This window comes from Rhinatrema bivittatum, chromosome 1, assembly GCF_901001135.1.
Source record: "Rhinatrema bivittatum chromosome 1, aRhiBiv1.1, whole genome shotgun sequence".
Classification (NCBI taxonomy): Eukaryota; Metazoa; Chordata; class Amphibia; order Gymnophiona; family Rhinatrematidae; genus Rhinatrema; species Rhinatrema bivittatum.
In genome coordinates, this window is record NC_042615.1 from 136,138,072 (window position 1) to 136,156,642 (window position 18,571).

At 43.6% G+C, this 18,571-nt stretch overlaps 1 protein-coding gene across 2 annotated transcripts in view; it reads right to left on the minus strand.

Moving 5' to 3' along the window:
* Positions 1-18,571, minus strand: part of CEP135 (centrosomal protein 135) — a 435,470-nt gene that overhangs the window by 71,732 nt on the left and 345,167 nt on the right. For both annotated transcript variants that reach the window (XM_029587343.1, XM_029587336.1), the window contains one exon: positions 12,298-12,507. In XM_029587343.1, the coding sequence (XP_029443203.1) occupies positions 12,298-12,507 (210 nt within the window). The remainder of the gene's footprint in view (positions 1-12,297; positions 12,508-18,571) is intronic.

Genomic DNA, 18,571 nt, shown 5'->3' on the forward strand with positions numbered 1-18,571 from the left:
AATTGACCTAATCATGTCTGTTTTTTCAGATTTACATTTCAAGGAGTATAGAGTTGGCTTACATTAGATTTTTTGTAAATATTCTTTTATTTAGACATCACATAATAAAAATATAAACAAAAAATAAAAATTGATTGTGGAAGAAAATAATATTGGCACCAGTGGGCTTTGAGTTTACAATTAACCAACTCTCTCAAAATATTTAGTTATTGGAAATTTACCTCTCTCTCTTCCCTTTAATTTTCACCCATACCATCAAATCTAAGATACTTGGTATATCATTCATAGGCATACTTACCCTGACAAACCACAATTAGGCTGATGCAATACTGTGCACCGGCCACAGTACACAGCTCAACACACGATTGGTTGAGCGTTTTGGACGTGCATCTATAACCCCAGATGCAAAGCGGGAGTTAGCGTGTAGCTAACAGTGTTCATCACATGTAAATCCATGTTCATGAGCGCTATTAGCTATTTCCCCCTATGCAAAAAAAAAAAAAAAAGTGTGCGCCCAATGCACACATTTTTATATTCAAAAATTAATGCCTGCCCTGGACGGCTGAGGGAGGATATGATAGAGGTCTTTAAGATCATGAGAGGTCTTGAACGAGTAGATGTGACTCGGTTATTTACACTTTCGAATAATAGAAGGACTAGGGGGCATTCCATGAAGTTAGCAAGTAGCACATTTAAGACTAATTGGAGAAAATTCTTTTTCACTCAACGCACAATAAAGCTCTGGAATTTGTTGCCAGAGGATGTGGTTAGTGCAGTTAGTGCAGCTGGGTTCAAAAAAGGCTTGGATAAGTTCTTGGAGGAGAAGTCCATTAATGGCTATTAATCAAGTTTACTTAGAGGTAGATTTTAAAAACATACGCGTGCGCGAACAAAAGTACACCAGATTTTATAAGATACGTGCGTAGCCGCGCGTATCTTATAAAACCTGGGGTTGGCGCGCGCAAGGCTGTGCAAAATCGGCAGCCTGCGCGCGCCGAGCCGCGCAGCCTGCCTCCGTTCCCTCCGAGGCCACTTCGAAATTGGAGCAGTCTCGGAGGGAACTTTCCTTCCGCGTCCCCCCACCTTTCCCTCCCTTCCCCTATCTACCCCACCCCCCAGCCCTACCTAAATCCCCCCCTTACCTTTGTTGGGCAAGTTACGCCTGCTTGAAGCAGGCATAGCTTGCGCGCGCCGCCCCGGCATCCCCCGGCACCGGCCGCAGTGCCGGGGGACTCGGGAGCGCCCTTCCGGCCCGCCCCTGAACCGTCACCATGCCCCCCAGACCCGCCCCGGACCACCCCCTGCTCTGGACATGCCCAGGACACGCCCCCTCCCGCCCCTTTTACAAAGCCCCAGGACTTGTGCGTGCCGGCGGCCTATGCAAAATAGGCGTGCGAGTGCCCTGCGCACGTAAATCCGGGAGGATTTACGCGCGCAGGGGTTTTAAATCTACCCCTTAGGGAATAGCCACTGCTATTAATTGCATCAGTAGCATGGGATCTTAGTGTTTAGATAATTGCCAGGTTTTTGTAGCCTGGTTGGCCTCTGTTGGAAACAGGATGCTGGGCTTGATGGACCCTTGGTCTGACCCAGCATGGCAATTTCTTATGTTCTTATGTGATATTAAGATGGAGGAACAGAAAAGGAAAAACCTTAAAAAAAATGTGCAGGTAGTCAGGCTAGGAAAAGGGATATTCAATTCACGAGCATCCATTTTCCTAAATCATGGATGTGCACAGGTTAGGAAAATGGACGCTCGTACAATTGAGCATCCATTTTCCTAACCCGCTGACGGTCACCTCTCCTGGGTACTCACTGCCAAGGTGGTGCTAGGGGCGCACAATTTCCCCTAGTGTCTCCTTTTTACCATGGCAGCCCATTTAAATATTACATTGGGCGCCCCAGAGAGGTGCATCGGCGCGCGTTAGGACAGCGGGTGCTCAATCACGAGTGCTCTTTTTCCACGTGCCGATATTGCATCGGCCTAAATAAATATAGTTTTATTACTGCAAAAACGTCTTTAGCATAAAATAGACGATTCCAAATCTCATGAAACATCTTTATTACATATTCTAGCAATAGATTATTGATAAGAAGCATTTTTGTATATTAGTTCATACCATTCTTGGAAAGGATCATATTTAATTTCTTTGCAATTTCTCAAAATTATTCCTTGAGCTAAGAGCAGGGCCACACCACACAAATCATTTTAATTTATCTCCTTTGCAGATATCCAAGTCCTAAAATCAAAGACCCAAGAATCCTAACTATTTATAAAATAAATCACCTTATTCCAAGACACAAACCCATGAGTGTGTCCAAATCATATGCAATTGCATACCCAAAATTCCATAAACCCTCCTGCACAAAGCTACACACTGCTTCAACAGTTATTAGAGGTGTAAACAGTTGAAATTTTATTTTGTTTTTCTTTTGTATTTTAAAATTTTATTATATGTAGAAAATGTATTTTTACACATGTGCAAAAAATTCAATTTTATGCATATAAATATGATTTTATATGCATAAAGCAAAGTTGCTTACCTGTAAAAGGCCATCTCCGAGGACAGCAGGATGCAAATCTTATTCAGTGGTTGATATTAACTGACCTACAGGCTGATACAGTACAGTGTGCTCCAGCGGAGTGCACTGTTAAGCTGCGATTGGATATGCGTTTGACTCGCTAGCTTTACCCCTTATTCAGTAAGGGGTAATAGCGCGTCAAAAACGCGCGTCCAACCCCCCCGAACCTAATAGCGCCCGCAACATGCAAATGCATGTTGATGGCCCTATTAGGTATTCCTGCGTGATTCAGAAAGCAAAATGTGCAGCCAAGCCGCACATTTTACTTTCAGAAATTTGTGCCTACCCAAAGGTAGGCGTTAATTTCTCCGGGCACCGGGAAAGTGCACAGAAATGCAGTAAAAACTGCTTTTCTGTGCACCCTCCGACTTAATAATCATGTCGATATTAAGTCGGAGGTCCCGAAAGTTAAAAAAAAGTTTAAAAAATAATTGAAATCGGCCCGCGGCTCGCAGGTTGAAAACCAGACGCTCAATTTTGCCGGCGTCTGGTTTCCGAACCCGTGGCTGTCAGCAGGTTTGAGAACCGACGCCAGCAAAATCGAGCGTCGGCTGTCAAACCCGCTGACAGCCGCCACTCCTGTCCAAAAAGAGGCGCTAGGGACGCTCTAGTGTCCCTAGCGCCTCTTTTTACCGCGGGCCCTAATTTAAATATTTTTATTTAATGTATCGCGCACACAGGTCACTGGCCTGTGTGCGCGCCGGGAGAGCGGGCATTTGCCCGCTCTCCCACGACTTTTACTGTATCGGCCCGAAAGTTCGATGCAGACACTTTACATAAAAGCTTCTTGAAGTTTTTGGCATGCTCGATTGAGCATGTGCAGTACAACCCACACCATTATGTTCCATGGGGCCCTCTTGGCTATTCCATAGCTATTAGTGTAAACAAGAGTACCATCTCCAAGGGGAGGCGTGTGGCTTACATTCTGTTGTCCTCGGAAGACAGCTGTTACAGGTACACAACTTTGCTTTCTCAGAGGACAAGCAGAATATTAAGTATTCACCAATGGGAAATCTTTAGCTGCAGACTATCCCGAACAAAAAAGGGAAGAAACAACCAGAAAACATTGCCAATGGGCAAAACTAATTTTGGTAGCAACCATGTTATTTCATCTCCTCTAGAAAACAAAGACAATGGGCCCTAGGGGGAATGGAGCTGGGATATATACTAAAAAAAAACAAACAAAAAAAACCCAACCTCTGCAGAACACACTGATCAAACTTACTGTCATGAGTTTCTGTCCAAATAGTGAGCTGTGAATGTGTAGAGAAAAATCCATGTTGCAGATTTGCAAATCTCCTCAATGGAGACCAATATTAGGTGGTTCACCAATGCTGCCATGGTCTAACACTATGAACCTCGTCATGCCCTACCAGATTTAGGACTGCCTGGGCATAACAGGAGGAGATGCAATCTGTTATCCCAGTGGTTCCCAACCTATGATCAGCTAAGCCATGATGGTCAGTGAGACCATCATCACAGGGGATCCACAGGATGCGGGGGAATTTGCAAAGACCCTTAACTTGCCAATCGGAAGAAGCATGAGCTGTGAGGGGGTCGGCCCAACATTAGCAGTCCAGCCATATGCAGCAGGAACCTTAGAGACAGGATGGATTGCAGGGAAATATCAGCCCGGGGTTATTTTTCAGAACCAGCCCAGAGGAAATCTGTAAGATTTCCTTGTGCTTTCCCTGCAGCATGCGTTTCAACAGTTCCCAAAAGCATGACAAACTGACCCTTCAGAGGTAGATCATGTGACCTGGAGCCTGACATGACAAACAAAAAATCTCTAACAAATTTCACATATTTCCTAAATAGCTAATAGTGCACACCTATGACCAGAGGTGAGCAAACAGCTGCAGGCCCCCTTCCATCCAAGCAAATCAGTTGTGTTATCCCCCCACCCCCCCCCAGTTTGGTTATATCTCTCATATAATCATATACCCTGGATTCCTAGTCTAGTATTAAAGTCTCTTGCCAACTAATTAGCTCCTGAACTAGTTGCCAAGTAATAAGACAACCATGCTGCCAACCAGTGTCAGGCACAAACACAGTCTTTCAGACAAAAAAAATAAACCCAACACACACTCACTGTGTGGATGTGTCTTGTTTGTGTCTTGTCTTTGTCACAGAGAGCGATAGTGTAGATGTCTTTTCTATGTCAGAGAGAAAAAAAAACCCACCTACCCACATACACTCAGACACAAAGTATGTGTGTGAATGTCTCTCTGTGACAGAAAGATGCCCTTATACACACTCTGACACATACACATTCTGTTGTGCTTTTGCTCATGTACTCACAGTGAGTGCCCCAGCTGCAATACTGCCACATCATTATGTAAAGATTTTTTTTTTTTTTTTTTTAACTTGCTGCCAGCCCTTCCCCAGCCTTCGCAATAGGTTATTAGGCATCCTAGACAAACTTTACAGCCTTGCACCCCCATCCCAGCTTATCACATCCTCCCTACACACAATTAAAAATTATGGGGTAGATTTTCAAAGGGATACAGGCGTAGGATATGCGCGTACCCCCTGAAAACCTACCCCAAACCCCCCCTGCGCGCGCCGAGCCTATTTTGCATAGGCTCGGCGGCGTGTGCAAGCCCCGGGACATCCGTGGGGCCCGGGGCTTGCATGGAGAGGTGTGCCGGGGGCGTGGCGGTCGTGGCGGGGGCATGGCACGGGTGACGCGACGTTTCGGGGGCGGAACCGCAGGCATGGTTTCGGCCCGGGGGCGTGGCCACGCCCTCCGGAACAGCCCCCGGGTCGGGTGATGGCGCGCGCAGATTTACATCTGCCTCCAGCAGGCATAAATCCTGCGATAAAGGGGGGGGGGTAGGTACGGGAAGGGAGGGGAAGGGGAGGGGAGGGCGAAAGAAAGTTCCCTCCGAGGCCGCTCCGATTTCGGAGCGGCCTCGGAGGGAACAGAGGCAGGCTGCGCAGCTCGGCGTGCGCAGGCTGCCCAAAATTGGAAGCCTTGTGCGCGCCGATCCCGGATTTTAGCGGCTACGTGCGTATCTATTGAAATTCCGCGTACTCTTGTTCGCGCCTGGTGCGCGAACAAAAGTACGCGTTCGCGCTAAATGATAAAATCTACCCCTATACATTCATAACAGATTTTATATGAAAAACGATTTTCAAAGTAAATTTCTGAGATAAATATAACTTAGAATATGTATGTTATATTTACATGCAATGCTGAGGTGTCAACCAGAAAGCCCTGCAAAAAAGCAAAACAAACACTTGAAACCCATATGATATTAGGGCTACTACAACACACCATGGATATGGGCTTGACTCTCTGAAAGCCACAAGAAAACAATTACATTACAATACACTTTTTATATCAAAACAGCACTAACTGCCAGCACTCAAGCAGTAACAATCCTAACTATGAAAAGGTAACAATGCAAACATTACGACAGGCACTAATATACTAACACCCCTTATTAGGAACACAGAACAAGCCAAGCTGCTATAGATCTCTACACAGAAACTATACACCAGCAGAATACCTCACATCAGTCACACATGAAAAATACAGACAGACTCTCACCAAATACAGAATAAACAGACCATAAAATATAAATGGAAAAGGGCAGACAAAAACTGAACTGTAAATCTCAAGAATCCAGATTCTATATGCAGTGTAACAATGGGAAAAAAAAACTCTAAACATTACCATTCCACAAAAAAAAAACAAAATTATGAAATATAAATTTCATTAATAGTAGTAAAACCACTTGAATAAAGAGTATAATTCCAAACATCTAACAAACACAACCACCAATAATTAAAAAATCATATAAACATTTTCTGAACACCAATAACACATTTAAAAACAGACACATTAAATAACACTCAATAATTAAAACATAAGGATTTTTAAAAATCCCCTGCTTCCCATACCTGGGAACTTTTTATTTCCAGATGCCCTGAGATTGTCATGATTTAGCAGGAAAAGAGGAAAGAAGTTTGTTGCACACAAATTTCTGCCTTTTGCAGACAGACACACACATGCTCTCTTCCTCAATCTTTCTTTCACACAAACACACATACGCTCTCTTTCACTCATGCACACACATGTACTCATACACACTCATTTTCCCACACTCTCAGACGTACACACATACTGTCTCTCACAACAGGCTCCCCTTCTCTCTCACACACACTAACTCTACCCTCCCCCTTGAAATAGCAGCAGCAGTCTCCTTCATCCCTCGCAATCAACAGAACTACTTCTTGGGGTTGAGTCGGTCAATCCAGCTCTGACTTACAGCTCCTTCCTGCAGAGCAGATTGTGCCAATCCTGTTCCTCCCCAGGCCCCGCCGGTGATTCCAGCAGGGTCGCGACGTTGCTGCTCCTCCCCAGGCCCCGCCGGCGATTCCAGCAGGGCCGCGACTTTGCTGCTCCTCCCCAGGCCCCGCCGGCGATTCTGGCAGGGCCGTGGCATTGCTGCTCCTCCTCAGGCCCCGCCGGCAATTCCGGCAGGGCCGCAGCGTTGCTGCTCCTTGGGACAACATCTCTGTCAGCACTATTGTGCCCTTCAGGTAGCGGTGCTTATGGCAGAGGCCATATTGGCCATAGGTATGCTAAGGCTCTATGCTCTGCCAGGAGAGCTGCTTCAAGGCCTGGCATCGATCGCACAACTCCTCATGTATGGGGCTGCTGTGATCTACGCCACTGACATGACTGATCTGACTGGCCCACCGGGGCTTGCGCAAAGCCCCGATAGGCCAATCCACCCCTGCTTAGAGATGTGCCCAACAATGGCCATATGCAGCAGGATCCATGCGGGGCAGAACCACCAGCTGCCATAAGCAACAAGAGTCATGGAGGCAGGATTAACAGTGGTGGTAGGATTGCCATTTGGTTCCATGAATAAATCATAAGCATTGTGAAGTTAAGTGTAAAACATTGATAAGACAGGTGAAGAGAGAATTTGAAATGAAGTTGGCTGTAGAGGCAAAAAGTCATAATAAAAACTTTAAAAATATATATCTGAAGCAAGAAACCTGTGAGGGAGTCTGTTGGACCATTAGATGACCGAGGGGTTAAAGGAGCTCTTAGGTAAGATAAGGCCATTGCAGAAAGACTAAATTAATTCTTTGCTTCTGTGTTTACTAATGAGGATGTTGGGGAGATACCAGTTCCGGAGATGGTTTTCAAGGGTGAGGAGTCAGAAGAGCTGAACCAAATCACTGTGAATCTGGAAGATGTAGTAGGCCAGATTGACAAACTAAAGAGTAGCAAATCACCAGGACTGTATGGTATGCATCCTAGGATACTGAAGGAACTAAAAAATGAAATTTCTGATCTTGTGTAACCTATCATTAAAATCATTCATTGTACCAGAAGGCTGGAGGGATGTCAATATAACCCCAATATTTAAAAGGGCTCCAGGGGTTATCCGGAAAACTATAGACCAGTGAGCCTGACTTCAGTGCAGGGAAGAATAGTGGAAACTATTCTAAAGATCAAAATTGTAGAGCATATAGAAAGACATGGTTTAATGGAACACAGTCAACAAGGATTTTCTCAAGGGAAGTCTTGCCTAACAAATCTGCTTCATTTTTTGAAGGGTTAATAAACATGTGGATAAAGGTGAACCGGTAGATGTAATATATTTGGATTTTAATAAGGCGTTTGACAAAGTCCCACATGAGAGGTTTCTAAGAAAACTAAAAAGTCATGGGATAGGAGGCTATGTCCTTTCGTGGATTACAAACTGGTTAAAAGACAAGAAACAGAGTAGGATTAATTGGTCAATTTTCTTAGTGGAAAAGGGTAAACAATGGAGTGCCTCAGGGATCTGTACTTGGACCGGTGCTTTTCAATATATTTATAAATGATCTGGAAAGGAATACAAGTGAGGTTATCAAATTTGTGGATGATACAAAATTATTCAGAGTAGTTAAGTCACAAGCAGATTGTGATACATTACAGGAGGACCTTGCAAGACTGGAAGATTGGGCATCCAAATAGCAGATGAGATTTAATGTGGATAAGTGCAAGGTGTTGCATATAGGGAAAAATAACCCTTGCTGTAGTTACATGATGTTAGGTTCCATATTACCACCCAGGAAAAAGATCTAGGCATCATATTCGATAATACTTTGAAATCGCCTGCTCAGTGTGCTGCAGCAGTCAAAAAAAGCAAACGGTGCTAGGAATTATTAGGAAGGGAATGGTTAATAAAACAGAAAATGTCATAATGCCTCTGTATCACTTCCATGGTAAGACCGCACCTTGAACACTGTGTACAATTCTGGTTGCCGCATCTCAAAAAAAGATATAGTTGCGATGGAGAATGTACAGAGAAGAGCAACCAAAATTGATAATGGGAATGGAACAGCTCCCCTATGAGGAAAGGCTGAAGAGGTTAGAGTTGTTCAGCTTGGAGAAGAGACGGCTGAGGGGGGGATATGATATAGGTCTTAAAGATCATGAGAGGTCTTGAACGAGTAGATGTGACGTGGTTATTTACACTTTCAGATAATAGAAGGACTAAGGGCATTCCATGAAGTTAGCAAGTAGCATATTTAAGACTAATCGGAGAAAATTCTTTTTCACTCAATGCACAATTAAGCTCTGGAATTTGTTGCCAGAAGAATTTGTGGTCTAAGAATGGAAGGCCCCAGCGATCCACAATCAGCTGAAACACCTCAGCTGACAACACCCAAGCTCCTGGGTCCAGATTCTCCCTGCTGAGATAGTCTGCTCTTATGTTGTCTTTTTCCTGCAATGTGAGAGTTCGAGATCTACAGATGACCTTCTACCCATTTCATCAGCTGGTCTATTTCCTGCGACACTTGCTAGCTCTTGGTTCCTCCCTGGTGACTGATATAGGCCACTGTCGTCATATTGCCAGACATCTCACAAACCGCTTGATTCTGCAGCCTGTGGCTGAACTGCAAGCATGCCAGCCGTATCGCCCAGGCCTCCAGGCGCTTGATGTTCCAGCAGGATTCTTCGGCATTCCAGTACCCCTGGACTGTTAAACTCCAGATAATGAGCCCCCCAACCGTGGAGACTCGCATATGTCGTGAGTACCAGCCAGGCTGGAGAGGACAAGGGAACTCCCTTTCTCAGATGATCTCCTAAAACCTCTACTGGGGTGGGAGTAGATATCCAACAGCAACAGGAGCCAACTGCATAATTCTGAGACTGTGGGTTCCAGTGAGATAGAGAGCACTGAAGAGGACACATATGCGCTCTTGCCCAGGGCACCATTTCCAGGATAGCTGTCATCAAGCCGAGTACCTGTAGGTAGGACCACACCGTTAGGTGTATGGTGTTCATCAAAAACACTTTAGACAATCTCTGGATCTGAACTTCTGGTAGGAAAGCTCTGTGCTGTCCCGTGTCAAACCGGACCCCCCAGAGACTCCAAAGACTAGGATGGTTGAAGATTGCTCTTGAACAGGTTCACCACCCAATCGAGCTCCTGAAATAAGATCACCTTGTCTGTCACCAGGCGGCTCTCTTCCTGAGACATGGCTCAAATTAGCCAGTTGTCCAAATACGGGTGGCATCAGGATTCCTTCTTTTTGCAACTACCACCACCATAATCTTGGAAAATGTTCTGGGAGTGGTGGCTAGACCAAAAGTCAGCGCCTGAAACTGATAATGGTGTCCCAACACTGCAAAGCATAGAAAGTGTTGGTGTTACAATCAGATGGGAATATGAAGGTAAGATCCAAGGAGGTCAGAAATTCCCCCGAGTGCACCACCATTATTACCCAGCATAAGGTTTCCATTCGAAAATGAGTCACCTTCAAGTGACAGTTGACCCTCTTGAGATCCAAGATGGGACGAAAGGAGCCCTCCTTGGGCACAACAAAATAAATGGAATATCGCCCCATACTTTCTTGAGACATGGGCACCGAAACTGCAGCCCTCAGTCTGATGAGCCTTTGAAGCGTGAACTCCATTGCCTGCTTCTTCTGCGGGGAGTGGCAAGGGGACACCATGAACACATCCCGAGGAATACTGCAAAATTGCAGTGCATACCCTTCGCAAATCACTTCCAGGACCCACTGGTCTGATGTGATCTTGACCCACATTCGATGAGAGAGAGAGATGTACTATTTCCTGCTCCAGAAGGTGGGTCAGCAAACCTTCACCGAGAAGCTCGGGAAGGTCTACCACCCGAGCCCGCTCCTTTCTTGGGCTGCCGGGGATGAAAGGACTGAGATCTACTGAAAGGCTGAGTCTGCTGAAAGGTCGTCCCTCTGTAGGGACGAAATTGCCTGGAACCTTGGAAACGACTCCGCATACCAAAGGAGCGCTGTAACTGTTTCTTATCCTCCTACAGCCGAGGTACTGGAGACTCGACTCACTTACTGGCCAGTTTCTCAATTCCTTCCCAAACAAGAGTGAGCCTTTAAAGGGTATCTTGGTAAGATTGGCTTTGGAAGCTGTGTCAGCTGACCAATTTTGCAACCACAGTTGACGCCTGGTTATCACCAAAGCCACTCTTCTGGCTGGACCAAATCACAACGTGCATCTGCTAAAAAGGCGGCAGCAGGCTCCATAACCGCTCTGGAATTCCCTCAGACTCATTGACCTCTTGAGAGAGAAGCAGACAAGTTCTCACCACTAGGGTGGAACAGGAGGCTATCTGTAAATTCATTGCCACTGCCTCAAAGGTTTGCTTAAGAAAAGCCTCAATCCTATCATGAACATCCTTCAAAACTGCTCCTCCCTCTACGGGGATAATCGTCCACTTAGACACGGCCCATACCAGAGCATCCACTTTGGGAAAACGCAAACGCTCTCTCACAGCCAGATCCAGGGGGTACAGGCCTTCTAAATGCCTGACCCCATTTAAATTTTGCCTCTGGGGCATCCCATTCCAGATCAATCAATTCCTGAATGGCATCCATCACCGGGAAAAAAAACCAAGGAAACCAAAATGGGATTCTTCCTCAGCTCTGTCATAGCATCCGAACCAGGAGCTATTTCAAGGTCTGAGAAATCAAGGCCGGCAGTTCATCTCTATGAAAGAACCGTACCATGGTTCGATATGGTTCCAACCCTGGAATTTCCCATCTTCCAGGGAATCAGGATCAACCTTATCACTGCCATGGCTATATTAGGTGACCCTATCATTTGTATTTTGATTGACAGTCCTGATCACATGACCTCCTCTTTGGCGTGGGTTGCTCTATTCTATTTAAATGTGAACACCGTAAGCCTGTTTTGATGGGCCATTCTGCTTGTTCCTGTAAGCACCAAGTTCCGGTAAGCTGATTCCTATTAAATTTATTGAAATATTTATGTCCTACAAAGCCTATGTTTGTCCGCTATCCTAATACTATTTAGTTGTATTATACAGATTTGAAGTCCCTCCTGATGCAGTTATTTTGAAATACGGTCTGTATCGGGGGACCATTTATTTGGATTTTCAAACACTGACTTGACACATTCTTGAGATTGAATAAACTTTAAATTCTAACTTCTTGGAACTCTATGACAACCTGATCATCCTTTTTCATACTGAACTATTTCGTGGCTTGGTATTCCACCGACCCTCTTGGTGCTGATATAGAAAAGCTAAGAGTCAGCATTTTAGTGTCTGAAAATGTTTTGACAAATATTTTTAAAAAATTGTTGAGAATCGCAAAATAAAAGATTAAATTATGCTTTTTAGCCAAACTAATCATTTCAAAACTGCAGCTCATTTTACAACTGTTTTCACTGAATCTTACCCTTTCATATTCCATGCTTTTGGATGTCAGTTGCCGTGAAAATAGCTCTTTGTTAGAATCAAGTTTAACACAAAGATCTCTCACAGAACTCAGTTCAGACAATACTGAAGCCTTCTGATTTTGCTCATGTTTGAGCTCCTCCTCAAGTCTAGACATAGTTTTAGCCATTGATGAGATCTGTAATTCATAGGCTTGATGAGCATTTATGTGCTAAAAGAAAAGAGAAATAAATTTAATGATTAACTCAATTGTCAAAATTCTTATTTTCACTTAATCTCTAACATACAGAATCATGTATTTGCAACTGGCCATAAAGATCCAACTGTATCAGAGTTTCTGGTGAGATATAATGTACAAGATGGCCTACCACACGGCACACAGGAGAAAAGCCTCAGAGCTGAGCCTAGCCAATAAGGCTGCTCACGTCCCTTAAACCTCCCTCAGATCAGGATGAATGGCAGACTGGTGAACTGAGCATGGAAACCTGGTAGGGAGGAAACTCTACACAAAAATCCTCCTTATGCATCTCTGTATTTATATTAGATATATAATTATTATTTATTTATTTTTTTATCTTACCTGAGTTCAGCCCTTCCCGGCTGAGTACAGAGATGGTTTCCAGCTGTGGAGGGAGAGGGCATATGCTGTTATTGCCATGCTTGGCTTCATGTACCCACTGCCTTTCAGCTGTCCAAGCAGCTAAGTCCATGCCAGCCGAAAAACCTGCTACAGGACCAAGACACTCATCTGAAGGACCTCGAAACTCACCTCAGAAATTCTCAGTTGGGGGAGGGACCATTTGATATCACTGCAGGAGAGCAGAACACTTTTTTTTCTTTCATTTCTCCTTCCAAAATGTAAAGCAATTTCCAGTAGGGAAATGCACATCCACCATCTGCTAGAGACAGAGAATACTGGCAGTCTGATATCACTGCAGTGTATATGTACACTCCTGCAGTGACAGCCTGCCAGCCTGTCAGTTTGCTCCATCTCCATTTGCTGGTAGAGGTACAAAACCCACTGGTCCTGAACCCATTTGTCTGTATGCTAGGAAACAGCAATTTAAATGTAGTATGAAAAGAGCCTAAAGAAGAGATCAGCATAAACAGGAGAATAGAGAGAAATATTTCAGGAAAAGACAGAAAGGCACAGACATACAGTCCTTAGGACTATACAGTATATTAGTCTATGAACTCTACACCACAATAAAACATAACTATAATACTATGTGTAATAAAACTACCGGTGTAAGTACCTTGGTACGATTGGTCATGAACTACTTCGCTAAATGACTATGTCTAATGATATATTGTAACCGAACCTTTGACGGCACCTGTTAGAATGTACTATAGTACACTTTTACCTACATTAAATATGTGCCTACATGTAAACCGTTGCGACGGTATTTAACTTAGCAATGGTATAGAAAAGTTTTTAAAATAAAAATAAATAAACCAGGTGAAAAATTTTGTGGTATTAAAAAACTGATGACTGGAGAGACCCAAGATGGTGAATAGGACCCACTGATGTACTGCATGAGTTCAATCTGATTTATGGCTATTTAAGTTTTTTCATTTTTTCCCCCTTATAAAATTTTTAACCTATTTCTTAATGGTCCAGCATAAGGGAAAGACCCAGGTATTTTCTGCTGAGCTCATGGTCCAAGTGACAATCGACTCAAAGGATCAGTTTATTATCTATGTGCCCACTTTAGCCATATACATTTCAGGCAAATTGTGCATGAAGAAGCTGACAGGGTCATGATTGCTGCAAAGCTCCCTTATACCTAAAAACTAACTACCCTTAGCCCAGAGCTATGTCAAAGCAGGCTACAGAAAACCCTAATGACACCACTATATTGGCAGCCTTAGAATACACTGGTAGTCTAGATGCAGCCGGAACAGGAACAACTGGCATAGCAGCAGTGGTGGCAAAGTATCATGTGAGGTAACCAAACAGATAGGAACAGTGGCAGGTGCTTTTGGAAACATTGAGTATGTTGGTTCGGGGGCATTTGCTTGAGAAGACTGGAGGCATACCCATTTTGTGTTCTGCTGCAGTCCTTTATGGAAGCAAAGGTCTTGTAGCTAGTGGAACTCTGCCTCCTTTGGACCTTTCCAGTTCAGTTCTTGTGCGATAAAGAGTCCCATGCTGATGAGATTGAGCCAGAACAAACCGCAACAGGAATATCACCAGTGCCAAACTTGCTGCATACATTGATTATTTTGTCTTCAAAAAATTGCACAAATTTATCACAATGCTTTGGATCACATGCACTATATCTTTGCAAATCTGTATCTACAGCAGGAGATGCCAACTTTTTCACTACATGAAAAAGTTCTCATGGATTTCCTCTCGCCACAGCTATCTTTGCAGAAAAGGCAGCTATTTTTGCTGTATCCATAAGATTCCTGTAATTCGTGAATTGAAGCTTGTATTTTTCAAAGTTTTCATTCAAATTAGTCTTACGCCAATAGTGCTCTAATTTGTAAAGCATGTTTTGATTCGTGCAAGGGTAATTTGCCTGTGTTTAGGTAATATCAATTTTTATAGGAGCCAACTCATAAGAACATAAGTTGCCTTACTGAGTTAGACTGAGGGTCCCATCAAGCTAACTTCATGGAGTGTGCCCCTTAGTCCTTCTATTATCTGAAAGAATAAATAACCGATTCACTTTTACCCATTGAAGTTCTGTCACGATTTTAATCACATCTATCATATAAGAATTGCCATATTGGGTCAGACGAAGGGTCCATCAAGCCCAGTATCCTGTTTCCAACAGTGGCCAATCCAAGTCACAAGCACCTGGCAAATACCCAAACATTAAATAAATCTCAAGCTACTATTGCTTATTAATAGCAGTTTATGTATTTTTCCTCTAGGAACTTATCCAAACCTTTTTTTAAACCCAATTACACTAATTACTGTAACCACATCCTCTGGCAATGAATTCTGATTTATATTAACTTTTTCAAGTCCTTTTATGATTTTGATATTCCTCCCTCAGCTGTCTTTTCTCTTAATTGAACAGCCCAAACCTCTTTAGCTTTTCTTCATAGGGAAGCTGTTCCATGCCCTTCTCTGTGCCTTCTCCAGTGCAACTATATCTTTTTTGAGATGTGGCTACCAGAATTGCACACAGTATTCAAAGTGCGGTCTCACCATGGAGCGAAACAGAGGCATTATGACATTCTCCATTTTATTCACCATTCCCTTCCTAATAATTCCTAATATTGTTTGCTATTTTGACTGCTGCAGCACATTGAGCTGACAATTTCAATGTATTATCCACGACTACGCCTAGATCTTTTTCCTGGGTGGTAACTCTTGGTATGGAACATATCTTGTAACGACAGCATGGGTTACTTTTTCCTATATGCATCACCTTGCACTTGTCCACATTAAATTTCATCTGCCATTTGGACACCCAATCTTCCAGTCTCACAAGGTCCTCCTGCAATTTATCACAATCCGCTTGTGATTTAGCTACTCAGTTTTGTGTCATCTGCAAATTTGATCACTTCATTTATCATACCAATTTCCATTTCATTTATAACAATTTATTAAAAAGCACCAATCCAAATACAGATCCCTCAGGCACTCCACTGTTTACTTTTTCCCAGTGAGAAAATGGACCATTTAATTCTACACTCTGTTTCCTGTATCTTAACCAGTTTACAATCCACAAAAGGACATTCCTCCTACCCCATTACTTTTTAGTTTTCTTATAAGCTTCTCATGAGTGACTTTGTCAAATACATTCTGAAAATCCAAATCACTACATCTACTGGGTTCACCTTTATCTAAATGTTTATTCACCTCTTCATAAAAATGTAGGAGATTTGTAAGGCAAAACTTCCCTTGGGTAAATCCATCCTGGCTGTGTCCCATTAAACCATTTCTGTCTATATGTTCTGTGATTTTGAAGTTTAGAATAGTTTCCATGATTTTTCCTGGCACTGAAGTCAGGCTTTCTGGTTTGCAGTTTCCCAGATCACAACTGGAGCCCTTTTTAAATATCGGCGTTACATTGGCCACCCTCCAGTCCTCAGGTACAATGGATGATTTTAATAACAGATTACAAATTACTAGTACTAGGTCTGAAATTTCATGATTTAGTTCTTTCAGAACCCTGGGTTATTTACCATCTGGTCCAGGTGTTTTGCTACTCTTCAGTTTGTCGAATCTGGTCTACTACATCTTCCAGGTTCATTGTGTTTTGGTTCAGTTCATTCGAATCACCACCCCTAAAAACCATCCTTGGAACGGGTATCTCCTCATCATCCTCATTAGTATACACGGAAGCAAAGATTTCATTTAATCTTTCCGTGAACAACATCTTATCTTCCCTAAGTGCTCCTTTAACCCCTTGATCATCTAATGGTCCAACCAACTCATTGCAGGCTTCCTGCTTTGGATATATTTTTTTTTTTTGTAAGTCTTTATTTATTAGTTTGCAACTTTACAACCCAGGAACAGTACAGAACATTTAAACGGTTATCATAACCTGGTAACTCACCCGTGTACTGTAAGGGACCCCCACCTCCCCCCCCCCACCCTTCTACGCATCCAAACAGCAGATATATACAGTATGGAACAGACATTGCAATTACAAGGGCAATAAGAAGAGAAGATATGTGCAGGCTGAGTTCTATAGAACATGTGTCTACTATCCGATCTGCCCATCAGTGAATAATAAAAACATAAGAATTATAAAGGGAATCAGCCTATCCGAGCCCAGAGTCCCCCAGGATCTGTCCGAGAATGAAATCGGCTCAACAGAAGGGCTTCCTGTAGACCATGACTTAAGTAGCGAAGTCCAAAATTTTGCTCCTCGCATGTTGATTTAGTGTTTGGAGATATGGCGTCCAAATTTCCAGGAACTGGTCGCGTTTCCTCGGGGAAGAAGCAGCCTTTGCCGTCAGCTGTTCGAAAACCACCATCTGATGAAATTTTAGTCGCCACTGGGTAAACGTCGGTAGGTCTTTCTCCATCCAATGGGACAAAATAGTTTGCTTAACCAGTAACAGGCCTTTACGCAACAGACATCCGGAAGGGCTATGATGGTTCCCCAGCTCTAAGTCCCCCGATACGTGTAACAGACAAAGAAGTGGGTCCAGCGGGATGTTGTGGTCCAATAGCTGACCCAGATAATGTAAAACTGTCACCCAAAACTGGCGAATCCCAATACAGTCCCAGAAATTATGCTTGAAAGTAGCCTCATCCGCCCCACATTTAAAACATGCCGATGAGGAGGACATCTTCCAGTGGCAAGCTTGAGCCGGGGTGACATATATTCTGTGCAGCAGTTTAAACTGAACTTCCCGTAACTGTACATTATCCGTGATAGAGCAAATAGATCGAAAGCAGCCCATCAGTTGTTTTATAGAGAGCTGACAATGCAGATCTTCATTCCACTTAGTTAAGAGGTGGCTTAGTTGCTCCACGGGATCTAGTACTACAAGTTGTTTAAGCATACATGAACATGATGTCCTTAGAGTAGATGTGGGGAAGAATGTTGGCAATCGGTCCAATGGAGTTCCATCCGACGGCATCCTGTCCCACTTAGCAATAAAATGTCTGAGCTGAAAGTAGGCATAAAAATTAGTGCGCGGAATCCCAAATTGCACCTGCAGATCAGCAAATGCTCGCACATCTGTTCGTGTGTCATTAAGAACCTGGGCAATGTGTGTGAGACCTAACATCTCCCATTGATGAAATATAGAGTAGTCCCAGCTGGAAGGGAACTGTGGTAGTCCCCGTATAGTTGCAAACGTTAATGTCCTCCATGAGATGTTAAGCTGTGCACATAACCTTTTCCATACCAACCGACACGCTCTGATATACGGAAAGTCTCGAATGTGTACCGGAAGCTCCGATCTCTGAGCTATGAGCAAGTTAGGAATGGCAATAGGCTGGCACCAGTCTCGCAGTAGATCCCTAGGTATAAAAGTGCTAGAGCCCCGTAGCCAATCTTGAAGGTGGCAAAGCAAGCTAGCCACATTATATAAGTGTAAGTTGGGGCAGGCAAGCCCTCCTTCCTGCTGAGAATGCATAAGCGTATTCAAACCGATTCTCGCCTTCTTATTTCTCCACACGAAGTTCCTAAGGGCTGCATTCAATGCCAAGATATGCTGTTTCTTGATCCAGATGGGAAGCATTTGCATTATATACAACCATTTAGGTAGTTCAATCATTTTAAACAGCTGTATCCTCCCTGTGATGGATAGCGGGAGTTGCATCCACTCTGCTAATTTCTGTTTCGTTTTATTGA